Here is a 15,876-nt window from a genome sequence, read left to right on the forward strand (position 1 = left end):
CACTAAAGTAACACCTCGGACCCACGAGAGGTTCAGGGCATTACATACCAACTCTAAACCCTAGTTTAACACTTTTATACAACTTTTGCACAACCTCTGCACATCTTTTGCTAAGTTTTGCCTACTTTCAATGTATTCACATCAAGTTTAGGCATTTGTCAATATCATCTTCAAGATCCAAGTGCTTACACTCGTATCATCTTACGAAAAACTGGTTTGATCTTGTGGTTTGGTTAAGTTTATTATTGAGCATTCAATCTTATTTTTATAAGCTCATTTATTCTCATATTCTTCCATTTAAAATACTTATTGGGAGCAAGAACTCGAATTTCACACATATATATTTGTTTGAAAAATCTTTTGTAATATTCCAAGGTATATTTTTATTCAAAAGATTTCATATTATTTCTATAAAAGGTATTTGAAACCAAGAGCTTAAATCTTTGTGATATTCAAAGCTATATTCTGATTCAAAGATTTTATATTTTATTATTCTTGCAAAAGTTATTTGAAAGCAAACCCTAGGATTTCCAAAACATATTTTTAAGATATAATTTATGGGAGATATTGAATAAAGTTAAGGTCTTTGAAACATCTCATACACATATATTTTTCATATGAAGATCATATTTTTTACATACATCATTGAAAAAAAAATATTCTCTCTCGAGCTTCATATTATACCTTGTAAGAGTGCTTTGGGTTGATTATACCCATTAGCTTATTGAGAATTGTCTAAGTGTTCAGGAATATTATTCATTATTTGTATTAACGGTTTGGTTTGTGAATCGTGAGTAGGAAGGTACGCTTTTTGTAAGCAGCGGATTAGGAGATAACTACATCTCTTGCAACCAGCGAATTGTAATGGGAAGCTCCGTTCCAAGTTAAGGAGCAATATAGTGGAATCTGCGAGGACGTAGGCTGGGTTGGCCGAACCTCGTAAAAATCGTATTTGCATCTCTCTTCCCTTAATTTATTTAATTTCTGCTTGCACTTAATTATTTGTACGTTGTGTATGTATTAAATATCTATCACACTTGTGAGTGATTGAGTGATATTGATTGATTGATAAAGTCATACTTTAAAATTGCTAGGTTGTCTAATACTGAACTACTTGTCACCTAACTTGTACGTGTGTGGTTGTAAGTTTTCAAAATTATGACTTAAAGACCAATATTTTTTAAAATACCCAATTCACCTCCCTCTTGGGATTATACATAAATTCACATATACAAAATACTTAATATAAATGCATAAATCCATGACATTAAATAAATAAATAAATAAATATATATATATATATATATATTAATTATAGATGTGTAAATGTATGCACACATACATCTTCATCTATCATCATGCATTCACATGTATGCATACACTCATGCATGTCTACATATATATGCATGCGCGCGCACCTACGTGCATCATTATGCATACACACACATCCACATACATCACCATGCATGCATGCATACATCATCACCTGCATGCATCTAACATACAAATATGCATTATGTCATTCATGCATCCATGCTCCCACACATGCATACATGCATCTCCACATCTATCCACATACATAACCACTCACATATGCATTCATGCATATGCACACATACCATCACCATGCTACATGCACATACATTTACGTATTTTTTTTCATGCATACATACATCCATGCACGCATCGAACACACACCTGCATCGATCCCTCCATGTGTACATTCATGCATGCATACAATACACACATATGCATTCATACGCATGCACACACACACACACACACACACACACACTCGTACATAGGGGTGGGGAAAACAGAGCAAAGAAAAGGAAAAAAAATGGCAAGAAAATAAAAAAAAATAAGAAGAAGATAATGAGGAAGAGGAAGAGTGAGTGAGTGTGTGTGTGTGTGTGTGAGAGAGAGAGAGAGAGAGAGCACTTGAAGAAAGGAGGAGGGCCTTGAGTCCTCCTATGTAGAGAGGGAGAAAGAAGAAGAAAAAGGAAAAGAGGAGGAAGAAGAAAGAGAAATAAGGGTGAGAGGGAGAAAGCATCCCGAGGAAGAGAGATAAGAGCTAGCCCCCCTTTAGGGTTTAAATAGAGTGGAGAGGGAGAGGAGAGAAATAAGAAGAAGAAGAAGAAGAAGAAGAAGAAAAGAGAGAGAGAGAGAGAGAGAGAGAGAGAGAGAGAGAGAGAGAGAGAAAGAGAAGAGAGAGAGAGAGAGAATGATTTTAAAAAATAAAAAAAAAGGGGAAGGGTAATGTAGCTCCGGCGTAGCCGCACTGCCATAGCATTGTGGCTAAGGGCAAAGGGAGCAGTGAGGGGACGAGAGAGCGTGAGGGAAAATGGAGAAGGAAGAAGATGGAGAAGGCTTGCAAAATGGCGCCGTTTTGGTGCAAATGGAACAACTAAAACGACTCCGTTCAATTTTTTTTAAATTTTCCTTTTAACCAAATGGCTTGTTTTCCTCTGGATAGCGCATGCTCGGCATGTGTGGGTGCGTGCCAACCCAAAAATTTCTAAAAATGTTAGAAAATTACAAATAAGTCAAAATTTTGCCTCGATTTTTATGCAAATCCAAAAATTACAAATGGATCCTTCGTACCATTTCGGACTGCACTAGATCATCCGGTGTAGTTAGATTTGACAAAAAATGAGCTTAAAAGTCCAAAATGATAGAGATTTTGTCTTGATTTTCATGTTAGAGGGTGAAATTATTGAGAAACACTATTTTATCATTTTGAACTGCTATAGATCTGCTGATGCAATTAGAATTGATGGAAAAAAGACTAACAAATTTAAAAATGACAAGATTTTACCTCGATTTGTGAATCCAAAGTTAAATTGCTGTCAGATCTTTTCTTACCATTTCAGGCTGTTCCAGATCATTTGGTGCAGTTAGATTTGGCAGAAAAAAATAAAAAAAATTTAAATAATGGAGGTTGTGCATTAATTTGCATGCCCATAGTCAAAATCAGACCTTTTTATATCACTTTAGAATATTCCGAATCACTTGGTCCAATCAAATTTGGCAAAAAAAGAAGAAGAAGAAAAGTTCGAAACAACAACGATTTTGCCTCGATTTGCTTGCTTGAAGTCAAAATCACTATTAGACTTTTTTTTTTATTTTTTTCCCATTTCAGATTGTTGAGAATCACCTATGACAATCAAATTGGGTAAAAAGAGACTAGAAAAACTCATAACGATAGATGTTTTGCCTTGATTTGTTTGTCTGAAGTTAAAATTACTATCAAACCCGTGCTTACCATTTTTGCATTACTTCAAATCATTCGGTGCAGTTAGATTTAACAGAAAGTGAGCAAAAAAGTACAAAATAATAAGGGTTTTGTCTTGGTTTATGTGCACAAATTCAGAATCTTTATCGGACTTCACCTTAAATTTTTGGACCATTCGGAATCACCCAGGACAATAAAAAACGGCAAAACACAATGAAATAGGCAAAACAAATAGTAAAAAGGAATAAATAAGCAAAAAAGCTTGCCAACCTCCATTTTGGGCATTTAGTAAAAATAACTATTGACAGTGTTTTTGCCAATATAAAAAATAATTTTTTTTTCACAAACAATTAGCGTCAAAATAGTTTATTGTTATTCATTTATTTCGTATAAATGTCATAAAAATAAAAAATTTGCTCATTTTTAAATATTTTTAAAAAACTAAAATAAAAAATATTTCTTAAAAGTTAACAAATCCTTAAATAATATTTAGAAGGATGAATTTGAAGTCTTGATTTTGATAATGTAAAAGAAATTTAATGTAATCTTATATTGTATTTCTTTTCAAAAATTTAAAATTTATGCTTCTAAATGTAAAGTAAAGTTATTTTATGAATTTAAATTAGATATTTTAAATTAAAAGTTTTGAATTATTGTGATATCTTTAGAAAAGCATGACGAATGAAAAATTGCTATCTTCGATTGCAAAACACACTAATGAACGAAATAGAAGGTTCTAGATGGGAAAGTGTATCAACCAACTTGATCAAATGGGAAAAATCTAATTCATGATTTTGTGTAAGAAAGTAAATAAAGTGAAGGTGACTTGATGTCGTCGTCTAATATATATGTAAGTATAGTATTTTTTTAAGAGAAATTGTGTTGCGTTGAAAAATTTTACCTTTTTTTAAAATATAAAATAGTAATATAATTAGTAAATATTTTTAATAATGATAAATTTATAAATGATTTGTGTCCAAATTTTGCAGACAAAGGAGTTAGGGCTACATAAGTGAATAAATAAATAAATAAATAAGTTGACTCGTGAATCGTGATGAGTCATGATCCATAAAATAAAAAATAAAAAATTATTAATTTGTTGCCGAAAGCACAAGAAAGAATGAAAAAGAAAGAATAATAGAAAACACCTTTCTCGTCTTCTATTTGTATCAGCCGATAGAGGGGCCAGGAACAATAGAGAAGGACCTTTCTTGTCTTCTACCTGTACCAGCCGATAGAAAGGCCAGGAAGGTGTGTCTTCACATTCAATCTCTATCTCGTGGGCTATGGCGGCGGAAGAGGCTGGAGTGCATAAGAAAAGGGTGGTGGTCATCGGAGGTGGAGTTGCCGGCGCCTTCATTGCCAAGTCTCTCCAGTCTCTCACTGATGTTGTCCTCATAGACCCGTAAGTTTCAATGCTCATTCCTGATTTCAATTGCTTGTGCTTCGGAATTAATTGGCACAAGAGAGACCGAAGCTGTTAATTTATATGTGGTTTCGCATTTTATGTCTGCCTTATTAATGAATTATGAAAGTTATGTTCGTCTTTTCGCGAAATAAAAAATTATAAGCTCTTGCTTACTTCCCATTTAAATTTTATTTTGAAATTTAGCAGAAAGGATTTGGGTGGGAGGGGGGGTTTAAAGATAGTTTCCGGATGATGAATTTTTTTTTTTACGGTATTTTAAAAAACTGATGGCGATGAATTTGGAAATTGGAAATGAAAAAAAGAAAAGGGAATATTTGTGTGGTTTGAAGATGAATGATCCGAACGAGTATGACACAAAGGTGTTATGGTAAAATTTCGCCAAGGAAGATACCCTGCAAGAAACTGGTTAGGATTGTGAATCGCGAACTGGGTTGAGGTCGCACCCTTTAGAACAAGGAACAAAGGCTAGATATGGGGTGAGAAAAGAATAAGAAAAAGAATAGTGCAGAGAATGAGAAAGTAAGATTGGAGAGAGAGAGAGAGAGAGAGAGAGAGAGTAGAGCAGATGAAGAAAGCTATAACTTCTTGCTAAAGCTAAGAAAAGCTAAAATGTATTATTGGTCGAGTGAATTTGGCAATAGGCCTTTAAAATCATCTCTACTAGCCTATTTGTAGATATTATAAATAGCTTGATTGTCACTAAACTACATTAGTTAATTAAGAACTCTTTGAAAATAAAGATGAACGAGAAGATGAGGATTTCAACAAGATTATTCTAAGCATCATGATTGTGAGCAAGTCTTGGGAACACCCTTGGCTGATCTTGTGGGAAGCTCTCAAGAAGTGATGACCATTGCTTTCCACTACTACATTATTGAGAAAAGTAGAGGAATGCCAGGAGGAGCAAATTGTGGATTAGTGCTGCATGTTGTTGTTCCCTATATGTCAGTTTTGACTTTGCTTATTTGGAAAGATAAGCCCTTGATTTACAAGAAAGCTAGAGGAGTCTCTTGCTTCTTTGGAGTTTGAAATGCATACTATAAGGAGTAGATAGCTGCCCTATATTGATTTGGTTTCCAATATGTTGTACAGATTCAATTTTCAGTCTTAGCTTTTGTATATATATATTAGGAGAAGACATCTTGTAATTTTCAATTCAATCAATATGAATTCATTGGTAACCAAATTGGTAGCCAACACCAAATAGTCTCTCTTTTAACGTGGTATCAGAGCAAGTGCTTTGAATCTCTCTGTTCTATTGATCCTAACATCCCACCTTCACCTCAAAATATTCTTTCGTACCAACCCTCATTATGGCCGAACCTCACCAACCTAAAGTTGAATTTTTCAATCCCTATTTCCTACATCATGGGGAGAGCCTTGAACTTGTTTTAGTCTCACAACTGTTAACCCCTCATAATTATCATGCTTGGAGTAGAGCTATGTATGTAGCTCTCTCAACCAAAAACAAATTAGGCTTCATCAATTGCACCATCACAAAGCCTACTGATATAGATGCCAAATACCCACAATGGCAGAGATGCAACCATATGATCCTATCTTGGATCACCAATAGTCTCTCACCTGAGATTGGTGGATGCATCATGTGGTCGGACTCTGCATCAGTAGTGTGGGATGAGCTCAAGAAAAGGTTTGCAATATAACGCCTCAAACCCAAAACTGGGGTCCGGAGTGTTATTTAAAATAAAGCTCTGATTCCATATAACAAAACATCAGAAGATCTCCATAACAATTACCAGAACACTAAAAATTAACCTTTATTACCAAAAAAAAATCCCAATACAACAATAAGGTTATGAGGTCATCAAAAACATAAATAAAATACTAACAATTCTAACCAAGGACCTTCTATCCTACTCACGCTTCCACTGCGCACTCTGATTACTGTCATACTCCACATGGTATCTGAAAAATGTTAGATATGGATAGGGCGAGACACCTCTCAGTAAGGATGGAATAAATTATTATCAGTGTGTGTTAACATGAATTTTAGTGTATCATATATATAACATTCAATAAGTGCTTCATATAAATAACATTCTATACTATATAATAAACCATAAAACAATCACATAAATCAATATTTCTATCTCCTCACTTCCTGAATCATGTGCACGTATCAAGTAATCTATTTATCATTCGGAGGCCACATCTGGTACATATCCAGGCACTCGCTGTGAGGCATTACGTATCGCCGTCCCCCAACCAGCAAGCCCCCAGGCTAAGTCCCGAGGATCAGGGTCCCATAATCAAGATTGCATCCCCCTCTGCCTTAATATCATCAAGCATATCCTTTAGATATGTAATTGCACAATAGAGTATGATCATCAATAAAAGTAACAAACCATTTCATGTGAGTGTGATTAAGAGAGCGTGAGGGCCCCCATAAATCACTATGAATCATAGTAAAAGGTCTGGATGGTTTGTATGTGGATTTTGGAAATGAATTACGTTAGTGTTTTGCAAGTTCACAAATCTCACACTGAATTCAGAAGACGTTTTATTTGAACAAATGGAAGGAAATAAACGTCTTAAGTATTGAAAATTTGGATGACCCATACTAGAATGCCATAACAAAATTTCACTATCCCTAAAAACAGATGCCGAATCACAAATAGTAGTTTTACATTGTTCACTCGTATTTGCCTCTTCAAAGTAGTAGAGTCCCTCACACGCCTTAGCACTGCCAATCGTCTTTCCCGATGATAGGTCCTTTAAAAAACACAGTGAGAGGAAATGAATTTTGCAGAGCAATAGGAATCTTTTGTCAACTAGCTAATGGATAACAAATTGCAAGACGCTTTAGGGACATGTAGGATAGATTTTAGAATTATAGAATCAGAGATTCGAATACTCTCTTTGCCCGCAGCAAATGAGAGTGATCCATCTGCAATTTTAACTTTCAAATTTCCAGCACATGGTGAATAGGATGAGAACAGATGATAAGAATCAGTCTTGCGATCAGAGGCACCAGAATCAATTATCCATGGTGATTTGTAATTAGATATGGTATATAAGGCTGTCAAAAAATTACCTCGGTGAGCTAAAGAACCAAAGGGAATACTTGTGGAAGATTGACCCGATGCTTGAATGGTAGAGAACATTTTATAGAGTTGCTCCGACTGCTCAAGACTAAATGCGCCACTTGGAGTGGAATTGTTATTTTTCTCACCTTGTGATTTCTCAGCTGGATTATCAATAGCAGCCTAGTAGACACGATTTTTTTGATTCTGTCTCAGCTTCCAATCTGTAGGTTTCCCATGTATTTCCCAGCAATTATCTTTTGAATGACCCGATTTAGGGCACTGCTCACACTAGGGTCTCCCTTTATGTGTCTTTTGGCCTGTACTTGCAGGAGTTCTCGAGATTAGGGCCGACATCTTAGGCCCATTATTCTCGGTCGGTGCTTTTAGCATAACCTTGTGACAACTTTCCTCACGCCTCACCTTTGCAAATACTTCCCGAGTCAAAGGTAGAGGGCGTCGGCCAAGAATCCTCCCTCGCACATCGTCTAGGTCGCAGTTGAGTCCAGCCAAGAACTCAAAGACTTGTTCATTCTCGAGTCTCTTCTTGTAGCGGGTACTATCTCCAGGGTATTCTCACTCTTCCTCAACGCTCAAGTCGAGCTTTTGCTAGAGATTTGTCAACTCCATGTAGTAGTCGGTGACGTCTCTCTCTCCTTGCCGCATCTGCCATAGTCAAGTCTTTATCTCAAAGATCTAGGAGTGGCTTTCCACATTGGAGTATATCTCGCGGACAGCATCCCAGACATCCTTAGCTGTCGGTAAGAACAGGTAGGTCTTGCCGATTGAAGGTTTCATGGAGTTTGCGAGCCATGCAGTCACCATGGAATTCTCGTACTTCCACTTCTGCAAAGTTGTAGCGTCGGTTGAGGCGGGCTTCTTCCTCTCGCCGGTAAGGCATCCTAACCTTCCTTTGCCTTCAATCACAAGTTTGATGGACTGAGCCCATTCACTTAAATTTTTTCCGTTCAATCTCTCCACTAAGAGTGGAAAGGACGAGTTGTCTAGCCCATTCGAACCCACGATGGAGGTGGCTTTAGTCTCGCCATCGAGAGCTTCAGAGTTGCTCGACCCTCTGCTGTTGACGGCGCCATATGCCATTGCTAACTAAGGTTTAGAAACCCAAGCTCTGATACCATGAAATCAGAATAGGTTTTCTGTATTTCTTGAATAATTTTTTACAAGCCAATACACAATATTTATAATACAATCGTGAATTCTAAATATGGAAACAATCTCCTAAAAGAATCTCTCTCAATAATATACAATCCTCTACATATATGCCTCCCTAAATTACTCCAAGATACTCGGGATTTCTACAAGTAGTAGTATTAATAATCATCAATCATAATCATCATTAAATCCTCTTTGTAATACATGCTTAAGTTTGTGTAACTGTGTGTGTGCGCGTCTATATATATATATATATATTATCCCAACATCTTTGGTTTGATGGTAGAACTCATGGTCTAAGTGACCTTTATCAGGTTGGCACTAGTCATCAGTACAGGTTCTGGAAAAATGCCCCATGCTACCTGTATTCCTAGCAAGTGGCTTGCCGAAAAAATAAAAAAAAAGAGGGAGGTGGGTTAAAAAAAGTCAATGATGCTAGAAGGGCTTAAAAAAAGTCAATAATGCTACCCAGTTCGATATCATTTGAAGAATTCTATTAAAGTTCTTTTAGTTTTGCATTTCGGGTTCCCCAACAACCATAAGCCTTTTTTTTTAAAAAATAGCCTGAGTTTTTAGGAATTATTTTACTTACTATGCCTTAAAACTCAATGCTGCTGGACTTTAAACAGCTGCAGGTATGTTAATTTGATCAAACTTAAAATTTTCTATAAATTCGCTTTAGAAATTAACTGTAAATTACATCGTGACTAAATATAGAAGTACGCAGTTCATATATACAGTAAGACCCTTTGCATGATTTTGGTCTGTTTAGATCAGGTTGTACTCGGTTGAATACTGTTACTGTAATTCTTGCTTCTCATTTCCATTTTTAATGTTCAAAATATAGACTTAAGATTGATTGAACTTATATGTATGAATGATTTCAGTAAGGAGTATTTTGAGATCCCATGGGCGAGTTTGAGATGTATGGTGGAACCATCTTTTGCAGAGAGAACATTGATTAATCACAGTAATTACCTCAACAAGGGCTGTATTGTTACATCTACTGCTATCAATATAACAGAGCATGAAGTCAGGACTGCAGAGGGCTCTCTTATTCCATATGATTACTTGGTTATTGCCACTGGACACATGGATTCTGTTCCCATAACTAGAAAGGAGAGGCTCAGTCAGTACCAGGAAGGTGAAAATATGTATATATATGCAGGTTTTTTTATCACTTGAAAAAAAAATAATGGCCTGTATAAATGCCACATTGCCAAATTAAACATGTTAATTCTCACATAGAAGTTATGTTTCAAACTTGGCTCACCTGTGGCTTAGATCATGATTTAAAATGTGATCTGTTAATGATCTTAGCTGTTTTAGGTATGAAAGTCCACAACATGGATTTAACACCAACTGATCTGACAAATGTTTTGAATACAGTAAATATCTTATGCATTTTTTTTAGCTATTTTTTGTTAACCAATAAGAAAGAGTAGAAGTCACCATTTTATGTTATACATCGGCTGTTTGATTTTTCCCTGCTGAATTATTTTCCATTTGAATAAACTGGCCGAGGCAGTTTTAAATTTGCATCATGTGTCAAATTTAATTTATTTTTTTTTTTCATTATTTTGCAGTGTTCCAAAAGATACAATCTGCTAGTTCAATTCTGATTGTTGGAGGGGGTCCCACAGGCGTGGAACTTGCGGGTGAAATTGCTGTTGACTTTCCTGATAAGAAGTTGACTCTAGTGCACCGTGGTTCAAGGTTGCTAGAATTTATTGGTCCTAAGGCCTCAAAAAAGACACTCAATTGGTTGACAGCAAAGAAAGTTGAAGTGATTTTAGGGCAATCTGTTGATTTAGGCTCTGCATCTGATGGTGTTTATAGAACATCTGGTGGAGAAACTATTACAGCAGATTGCCATTTTGTGTGTATAGGAAAGCCTATAGGTTCATCATGGCTTAAAGACACCTTCTTGAATGATAGTTTGGATGATAAAGGAAGGTTGATGGTTGATGAGCACTTACGGGTCAAGGGTTGCAACAATGTTTTTGCCATTGGAGATATTACTGATATTCCAGTACGTAAAATTTCTTGTTCCTTTCATTTTGTTGAAATGATATTCTTCTGTTAGCTAATATCAGCTGTGAATACGAAACCATCTGTCAGTACCAAGTAAGCGTTCACTCTGTTTTTAGCTATTGTTGTGACCCAACTGCGCTCACTAGAGGGTCAAGAGTCGGGGGTTGCGAGTTGTGACTTTATTCTATGGCTATTTTTTGTTCACTCCTCTGTTTCAGTGCTTAGGAGTTTCCATGTTGTATCAAAAAGAGAAACTTGTTTGAATGAAACTACTTGTTTTTCAGGAATTGAAACAGGGTTATTTGGCAGAAAGCCATGCTGCAGTAGCTGCTAGGAACTTGAAGTTGTTGGTGTCGGGGGGTGGAGAGAGCAAAATGGCTAATTATCGACCTGGTTCAGCAATCGCAATCGTTTCACTCGGGAGGAAGGAAGGCGTGGCACAGTTCCCCTTCATCACATTAATCGGATGCACTCCTGGCTTTATTAAATCCGGAGACTTGTTTGTGGGGAAGACAAGAAAGAAACTTGGCTTCAAACCTTGAATTCTGGGTAGTTTAGAATTGAGCCTTTATGAATAAATATAAACATATAACGTTATTTTCACCTTTATAAATAATACTACACAAAATTGAGACATCCCTTTCTAATAGTACTAATCACCAAACACCCACAATGGTTATTATTAGTTGCTTGATGGTAGTTTCATGAGTTAAATTATTAAATAAATTCATATGTGCATTTGTATGAATGTTTGTTAGTTGACTTGTTTGTGAGCTTATTTAAATGTTCATTGAAAATTGTGGGTTACAACTCGTTTAAATTGATTTTATTTAACATATTTTATTTTTAAATTTGTTTCTCTCAAATTATCACTCCCTTATTCTCTATTCAAATTTTAGATTTTTTTCATAACAAAAAAATCGCAATTTTGTTTGTAAAATGATAAAATGTAGCAAATTTACATTTATAGTTTAAATCAAGTTTTCAAGTTAATAATCAAGCAAGACTTGTTTATTTATGTAAAACAAGCTCCAATCAAGTTGAGTTCAAGTTATAGATAAATGTCAAATGAACTTAAAAAATATATTTAAAGCTTGATTTGAACTTAATTTAAGCTTAGCTTCCTTGAAAGAATTTGAGATGATCTCAAGCCAATCAAAACTTACCTCCACTTATTTTGTTTACATCCTAGTTACAACATTCACGAGTGAAGTGCATAGAGTTTTCGAGGGAAACTAGGATCCGGTCAAAAGTAGCCTAGGGAAATAGGTTTTGGCATGGTTTAAGGCTAATAGGGAGTAAATTATTGTTAAAATGTTTGAAAGATGATTTGCAAAGCCCTTCAAAATGATATGCTTGAAAGTGTAAAAAAAAATACTAAAAATAAAAAAAAATTAAAAATTAAAATTAATTAATTAAAAAATAATAAATAAATAATTATTAATTATTAATTAAATAATATAATATAATAAAATATAATATTATATATTATATATATAGATTATTTGAAGGTTACCTTCAGAAATCAAAATCACCCCCCTAATTCACGCCTCTCTCTCTCTCTCTCTCTCTCTCTCTCTCTCTCTCTCTCTCTCACGCCACTCACTTTCTCTCTCCTCGATTTTTTGGCGAAATGTGAGCCGATTGAAGAACGGAAAATATCCCTAAATTCCAAATTCAGTCACTAACATTTTAGTCAGAGTGGATTCGTTATTTGAGCGTCGTAAGCACCACTCCTGGGGTAAGATAAGGAGAATAGATTATGTCGGGTTTATATTAAAAATATTCCCGATTAAATTTGAGTACGTGAATTTAATTAGATTTGTATTATTTAAAATATGTCCGATTTAAATTGAGTATGTGAAATTAATTATATTTATGTTTATATTTTATTTTAAAAATATGCATGAATCAGATTAAACTGCAGGGATTTAATTAAATTTGATTATATGGTTTTTGGAAATATATTTGGGATTAAATTAAATTGAAAGAATTTGAACAGATTGGGTTTTGGATAATATTTTGGAATTAGATTAAACTGTGGAGATTTGATCATATTGATGTTTTTAAATATGTTAAAAATTAAATTTAAATATGGGAAGTAGATCATACCCGCGTTTTTTTAGAATTTAACTGGTTAATAGGAGCGTGTGAACCTAGGGATGTTAGGATAGTAATTATCCCAGGGTTGGGCTGATTAAACTAAAGTATGTGAATACAGGGATTTGTGCGAACGCCGCAGGCACTGCTTTAGGATCCCTATAGGCATTTCTCCAGGAAACAGGTAAGAGAAATATATTATGTCAGGAAATTTTTAAAATATTATATAAATGTTTTTTTGATTATATATGCATGTGAAAAAAGAGATTTCAGCAAAATCTATATTTTTTTGGAAGATAAAATGTTATAATTTATTAGATAAAATTTGTGTGGTATGAGAATAATTTTTATGGTTTGGTTGTATATGATGATTTTACTAGTGATGATATGATGGCTATAATGTCGAGTATCATATATTGATTTGTACTGGAATTGAAAATGATGGTTTTATACTGAGATATGTTTTAATTGATTGTTGATTTATATTGAACCTGAGAATTATGGTTTTATACGAGATGTGATTTGACTAGCTATTTACAGATTTATGAAAATGAGATTTTGATTATGTTGTTATGAAAACTACAATATAACGTTGGTAGGATATGAGGAGTTCGTTATATTGTTGGATATGAAAATGACAATATAACGTTGGCAGGATATGAGGAATTCATTATTTTGTTGGATATGAAAATAACAATATAACGTTACAGGATATGAGGAGTTCATTATATTGTCTAATTTTATAAATATTATGGAAACTGCAATATAACGTTGACAGGATATGAGGAGTTCATTATATTGTATGTTTTATGAATTTTATGGAAACCACAATATAACGCTGGTAGGATATGAGGAGTTCGTTATATCGTTGGTCATGAATTTGCAATATAACGTTGGCAGATAATGAGGAGTTCGTTATATTGTTCGTTATATATATACCAATATAACGTTGGTAAGATATGAGGAGTTCGTTATATTGATATTATAAAACACTATGTAAATTGTAATATATATATATATATATGTTAAGAATCCTAAGTGGACTATTGATGTATAGAGCACGATACCGTAGCTACAGAATTAAAGGACTGAGTGCAACCACATCGATCTGGTATGGTAATGTTGGTGATTGACAGTCGATTGGGCTTGCGGAGAGATGTTGACCGCCTTGAGTCCGGACCAGTTGTGGTAGGCCAATCGTACTGCATACATATATTGAAGTTGACTTAACCTAGTGATAGCAAGCCTCGGTTAAGTCTAGCCTTCGGGCCGCACAATCTTATCATGGGGAGAAACATGATGTTAGCCAAGAAAATCCTATTGGGAAAGTTCTTTATGAAAATATGTTGGTTTATTTACATGAAGACATTTTATTGAAATTGAACATGTTTTGAGAAAAGTGTCATCAATATATATATATATATATATATATATATATATATATATATGCGTGAGTATAATTTTATACATTTTCTCAGTTGAAATTAATGATTAAATGGATGCATTTTATTATATCAAAACTCATGTTGCAGATTGATAATAACATATCCTGTTTTACTGAGAAGTGTCTCACCTCATTATGATCTAATATTTTTCAGATGCTATAAGGAGTATAACAGAAATCAAAATGTGCAGTGGAAGCGTGGGTAAAACAGAAGATTTTATTTAGACTTGTTATCAATTTAATTGTGTTGTAATGAATTTAGAATTTTAAGGATGTTAATTGTGACATATGGGAATATTATTTTTATAAGGTGATAGTTTAATACTCTAGTAATTTTGCAATTGAGGTCTTCCGTTGTCTATATCAGTAAGTATTATAATATGAAATAGTCAGGTTGTTACAGGTGATATCAGATAAATTAGAAGAAATTTTACAGATCGTTACAGTTGGTATCAGAGATTTATTTAGAATAATACTCTGGACCTCACTTTCGAGTTCGGGGCGTCACACAGTCCCTCATAATTTCTATTCCAAGCTAGGTCAAAGGCCAATTAACCAAAAATCAATCAGCCAACAATGATTCTACAATTGACCCTCCAAATACAAGAAGACCTTAAAATGAATTTATATTAAGCAATAAGCATGTTTTAAGTTGAATCTATAATCAAGTTGTATTTACAAGCTGGGTAAATCCTAAAATGAATATGAATTTATAAGTTCTTCTATATGCTTATCAGAACTTGAAATTGATGATTCCATTTAATTCAAAGTTTTACTTTTCAAATTTTAGAATTGAATATTACAAGAAAAATAAAAATTCTTGAAATGTACTAGTGGGAAACATGTGACAAACTAGACCCATGCTCATAACGTAACCTTAATTAATATTATAAGTAAAATAAGTTATTCATGAGTAAAGAAATACTTATTTTTTTAAAAAATAATTAAATAATAATAATTTTTAAAATAAGTATTTATTTAAGTATAAACCAAACACAACTTAATGATACAAATATTTAATTTAAGTACTTGTCATGATAAAATTATTTTTTAAGATATTTCAACTGAAAATTTAAGGAAAAAATAATTAATTTACAAATAGGAGAGGTATAAAATTTTGTTTGAGAAATGAGAATGTAAAATTGTTAAATCTACAAAAACTCAAATTTAAGGTAGAAATTTAGGGGTCGTTTGGTATCATTATAAAAAATTAGAGAAATAAAAATTAGAAAAGAAACCTAAAAACTAGAAACAGAAATTAAACACTAAAAACTAACAACCTGCTTCGTTAACATTTATAAAACTAATACAAACTAAAAACTTAATTAAGAAATGTTCTTTTTCATCTTTAAATCAAATAATATTATAAAATATGATTAAAATAATAAAATTACAAATAGTACACATTTAAAAATTA

At 33.7% G+C, this 15,876-nt stretch overlaps 1 protein-coding gene across 1 annotated transcript; it reads left to right on the forward strand.

Annotated features, from left to right (window-relative positions):
• Positions 1-4,333: 4,333 nt before the first annotated feature.
• LOC131165277 (uncharacterized) lies at positions 4,334-11,551 on the forward strand. The gene is made up of 4 exons (XM_058122915.1): positions 4,334-4,640; positions 9,769-10,025; positions 10,468-10,913; positions 11,200-11,551. Exons 1-4 carry the CDS (start codon positions 4,522-4,524, stop codon positions 11,455-11,457), a joined length of 1,080 nt encoding a protein of 359 aa, XP_057978898.1. The 5' UTR covers positions 4,334-4,521; the 3' UTR covers positions 11,458-11,551.
• The last annotated feature ends 4,325 nt before the right edge of the window (positions 11,552-15,876 follow it).

The sequence above is a fragment of the Malania oleifera genome, chromosome 10, assembly GCF_029873635.1.
Source record: "Malania oleifera isolate guangnan ecotype guangnan chromosome 10, ASM2987363v1, whole genome shotgun sequence".
In the NCBI taxonomy this organism is placed as follows: domain Eukaryota; kingdom Viridiplantae; phylum Streptophyta; class Magnoliopsida; order Santalales; family Ximeniaceae; genus Malania; species Malania oleifera.

What these genes read in the sequence shown, in the direction of transcription:
- LOC131165277 (XM_058122915.1), top strand. Translation starts at nt 4,522, where the DNA reads ATGGCGGCGGAAGAGGCTGGAGTGCATAAGAAAAGGGTGGTGGTCATC. An exon ending in GATGTTGTCCTCATAGACCC is followed by an intron (nt 4,641 to 9,768) that starts GTAAGTTTCAAT and finishes GAATGATTTCAG; the next exon opens with TAAGGAGTATTTTGAGATCC. An exon ending in GCTCAGTCAGTACCAGGAAG is followed by an intron (nt 10,026 to 10,467) that starts GTGAAAATATGT and finishes ATTATTTTGCAG; the next exon opens with TGTTCCAAAAGATACAATCT.